Source organism: Cariama cristata, unplaced genomic scaffold (assembly GCF_000690535.1).
Source record: "Cariama cristata isolate BGI_N322 unplaced genomic scaffold, ASM69053v1 scaffold20239, whole genome shotgun sequence".
NCBI lineage: Eukaryota > Metazoa > Chordata > Aves > Cariamiformes > Cariamidae > Cariama > Cariama cristata.
In genome coordinates, this window is record NW_009635497.1 from 309 (window position 1) to 4,929 (window position 4,621).

Here is a 4,621-nt window from a genome sequence, read left to right on the forward strand (position 1 = left end):
CACCAGTAAGGAGCAGCTGTTGAAGGGAGTAAGATACAGCACTGCCACAGCAAGGGAAATCTGTAAGAGACTGGCAGTACGTGCATTAACACCTGAGTACTAGGAGGGCTAACCACAACTATTTCAGTGTGAAAACACTTCAGAAACAAGAAAATCCCAAATTGAGGCAGGATCCAAATAATTTCTCTCCCCAGGAAGGCAACCTCACATATAAAACATCACGTTGCTCTATATCATAGCTGTGGATTGCTATGGTGGAGAAAAATAATTCAACATCCCTTACCAGCCTGTCGGGGAAACCTTACCTTTTACTCCAAAAGAAATCATCACACTATCAGCCCTGCTGGAGCAAAATAAATAGCAAGTTACAAACGAGGCACTGCAGTGTAACCCTGCTGTGATGGATCCGATAAATCCTTCCTCAGGCACCCTTCCTCCTTGGATAGCCCTGCTTTGCAGGGAGAAGGACCAGGCCACATACCATCACCAATCCTACCGGCGTGTGAAATGCCAGATTCTACCTTCGCTACCCACACCATGGAGCAGGAGCTGCCCTGCCAGCACAGCACTTGGGGGCTGTGGGGCCGCAGAGCTTTAACACAGGGGTTCCACAGGCAGCACGCTCCCAACTGAGGGCACCTCAGCTTGTTCTTCAGGTGTGAGAATACAAGAGGAAATGAGAGTTCCTCAGTGACACAAAACTTTTAAGATGGGAAATTGGGGGGGGGAAGCAAAGCTCATTTTCCCTTTTGAAGAGTTCCTGCTTCATTTATTGTGCTTTACAATACCAGAATCTAGCACTAACCCAAAAGGAATCCTGATCACATTACAGGCTTCATTAGCAAGTAACTTGTAATTGGATAGATCATTGTCTAACTTATGACTATACTAAAGTATTTTTATCATAGTTTTGGCAAAAATAAGTCATTTGTCCCTTATTTATTATTTGTATTACAATGGCACCCAGAGACTCACTAAAGAAAAACTCCATGAGGCTGGATGCTCTGGAAACAGAGACCAGAAAACGTCCTTACTCTAGAGAGCTTACAATCTAAGAAAGCTTTGTAGATGTTTACATTAACAAGTACTTTAAAAGTTTTTATGCTTTGCAAGGTTCAAAAATCATCCAAACAGAACCAAAACACTCAAGGTAAATACTCAGATTTGGTGGCCAATTTCCCATACATGCCACTTCACCCATCAAGTTAGTCTAACGTTGTCATCAATTTTAATTTCCTCCATAGTGGGATAGATAAGAACAGAGTCACTGAAAGGTTGGTGAACAGCACTACAGCCAAGATTCTCAACAAGCTCTAGTGAACTCAGGTGACGTGGGCCTTAAATGATCAACTCACAACCCTTCCAGGGAGGGTAATTTTCAGAAGTTACTAAATCTTCTCTTCCAAGTCAACTACAGTGTTACAGGGTAGGTTTCCAGACCCTGATGCATCACACAAATATATCCATTAAGCTCTGAAAAATTCTTATAATTTAAGGTAATTTTTCATATGCCATATAAGCTACAGCCATGAGTGTTACCTGTTTGTCTTTTTAAGAAAAAATAGGGGATAGTTGGAGGCAAAAATAATCTCTTAGAACCTCTATGTACTGACATGTATTAGCATGCAAGATAGATAGAAAAAGAATGACAGTAGTAACTAACTGTAGGTGTTTTGGCTAAAGCTATGAATCTATGTGGAATATTTTTGTACATGTTCCTCATGATCATCATCCCCATGTTGTTGTTGGTAATACTGGTACAATTTGGACCCCCAGGCTCCCCCCACGCCTTCTGCTGCTGGAAAGTGTCCGTTGGACATATTGAGTATAATGGAGGTCAACGATTTAATGTAATTTTTGGCCAGTGTGAGAGTCTCTATTTTGGAAAGTTTATTCTCAGCTCTCACATGAGGGATCACCTCCCGCAAAGCCTGGAACGCGTTGTTGAGCTTGTGCATTCTCTGCCTCTCCCGTTCGTTGCTTTCGAGTCTCCTCATGTGCCTGTCCTTACTGCCCCAAGGATGCTTGGCTCTGGCTGTAGCAATCTTGCCACTCTCCTTGTTTCCCCCATTCCTTCTTTCTTTGTGTCGCAAGCCTTTCACCAGTTCTTTTTTTCTCATTGCTGACTCCTCAGAAAATGCTTCTTTGTCAACAGTATGCCTCTGCTTCTTTCCTTTGGTTTTAGTCTTCATGTTTTGGTAGATGTACTGGTATTAAGTATCAATGTGCTGTAAAAACACAACACCAACATCTTTAACTGTTGCACACTTCCATGCTGAACAAATGATTTGATGCAGGTTTGAAAGGTTTGTTTACTTGTTCACTACTGGAAAACCATCATTGGCTCTCAATTTAGTGATGCTCGGTTTAGAAGTTGTGAATGTTATTAGTCAAGATGACCTGTGCAGATGAACAGAGGAGAAAATCCTTTTTTAGAGAACAACAGATCCTCCTTCAGCTGGAAGGATGATGTTACAGAGGGAACAAAGGCCAAGTGAATGGAACGACTGAAACAAAGATGCAGTGAATCACCTACTGGTGTCCTCACCTGTGGGAAGCCAAGTGAAAAAATAGACACCTCTCCACTTTCTCGTAAGTAGGCCCCAAACTACAGAGATTTCTCTTCTCTTGCTGCACATAAGAGAAAATGGTCTCCTAGCTGATCCCAGTCTTCCCATGGGAAGAGTGAACCGCAACTCAAAAAGTATCAGGAGTACAATGGTCAGCTAGGTTTGATAACACATTGCCTCTGCTTTTTGATCTCACATGCTTCTGTTTTCTCCCAGCTCTAGTTACCACAAGTTATAATAAAACCCTACACCACCTCATTGTTACGTATGCAGGCTTGTGTGGGGTATTAGACAGAACCCCCAACCTCTTAATCAGAAAGTAATTTCTCCTTGAACTCCTGGTAATTGCTTTTTGTAGGAACAGGTTTCCACCGTATTTATGAGCAGTCCACTAGAGGGAAACATGACACACTAGCTCATGTAGAGGCTCAGAAACTCCTAGCCAGCAACATGTTTTCACCCACAGCATTTCTGCATTCTGGGCTAGTCCCCACCACACACACACACAAAAGCACTTCCCTCATCCAACAATAATCAAGTAACGGTGGGGCTTAATTGCAGTTTCTGGCCCAGTTCAACACCAGCAGAGCAGTATTTATTCTCCAAGTTATCTAAAAAGACACAACAATGTTCCTTCCTCACAAGTTAGCAAGGCAGATGACAGCATTGAAATTTTACCCTCCCTCAACCCAGATTCTGTGCCAACACTACATCTGAAGACAGCAGCCTCACAGCAACCCTGTCTTTAACACCAACCGATCAATGTTACTGAGACTCTACTTCCAAAATGCTTCTTTCCACTTTCTTCTAGTTCATGTAGTCATAGAAAGGTTAAGTCTTAAATATATTTTTATGGTGATACTATTGTGTAGAAGCAGTTAGAGTTGGTGAGCCAATTGAAAAAAAAACAACTACCAAAACAAAAACTAGCCACAGGAGCTTGACTGTCCCAGTATAGGATGTCAACCTTAGCTGGAGCAGGTGGTGAGCAGTTCCCAGGGGTGCTGCAGTAAATATCACTTCCTCTCTCATTTCCTTGGAGACATCTTCAGCTGCTCAGCATTCACAGTGACTCCGTTCTCTGCCTGTCAAGGCACCCTGGCCATCGCCAGGTTCCTTACTACGAGGAAGGCAACTTTGCCAGAAAGGACAGGAATTCACAAAGCAGTTTGGTTATTGGTGGCACCCAGGTGACGAATGCCAAGAGATAGCACCGAATAGCTTGTGTTGTGGCAGCCTAGAAGAAGTGCTAGAGACACACAGCTATCTTAAGCAAGAACACAGGACTACGGCCAAGCACTGGTTTTGTTCCGGACTCCGTCTAACTCACTTGGCAGAAAAGGTGTAACTGCAGGACAGAAAAATAAAGGCAAGCACAAAGGAGATCAGTCAACTCCACCCTTCAGCGCAAAAAGCACTGCTGGGGAGAGCAGAGAAATGAGCAGCTGCTGTTGGAAAGGAAAACAGCCCGCAGGACTTGGTGAAGAGGAGGTTCGTGGAGGCAGCCAGAAGAGAAAGCTGGAAGAAAATCCAAGAGCAAGGAAGCCTCAGCGAACTGTGGGAGCAAAGTAGTCTTTAAAACCGCAGGCTGGGGGAAAGCAAACAGGATGACGTGGGTTAAGAGGGTGCTTAGCTGGCCAAGGTTTGCTTTCGGACTGCTGCACACCACCGTAACCCTGAGAAACTGCCTCGCGGAGCCATGGCTAGGCTGCTGGGACCCCAGGGAGACGACAGGCCTGTGGAAGGAGGAAATGGAGATGGAGGGGGGATCAGGAGCGATGGACTGGGGCTGTCAAGAGAAACCAAAGAGACAGAGTAGGCAAATACCAAGTTTTCCACCCTGTGCACCCATCCATCAGGGCTGGCATCCCTCCTCTGTGACTTACCGCTGCCACCAGCTGCGGAGAAGGTGCCAGAGCAGCGACCTGCGGGACGCCAGGAGCAGCAGGAGACTGTGAGGGAACCAGGGCCTGCCCCGCGCCGAGAGGAGAGCCCCAGGGGCGAAGCGGGTAAGCGCTGACCGGAGCCCCCCAGGCAGGCGCTGCCGTCGT

The 4,621-nt window shown here is 45.4% G+C and overlaps 1 protein-coding gene across 1 annotated transcript; it reads right to left on the reverse strand.

The window, feature by feature from the left end:
* Positions 1–1,691: 1,691 nt before the first annotated feature.
* BHLHA15 (basic helix-loop-helix family, member a15) lies at positions 1,692–2,222 on the reverse strand. The gene has a single exon (XM_009707581.1). It carries the CDS (start codon positions 2,190–2,192, stop codon positions 1,692–1,694), a length of 501 nt encoding a protein of 166 aa, XP_009705883.1. The 5' UTR covers positions 2,193–2,222.
* Between the last annotated feature and the right edge of the window lie 2,399 nt (positions 2,223–4,621).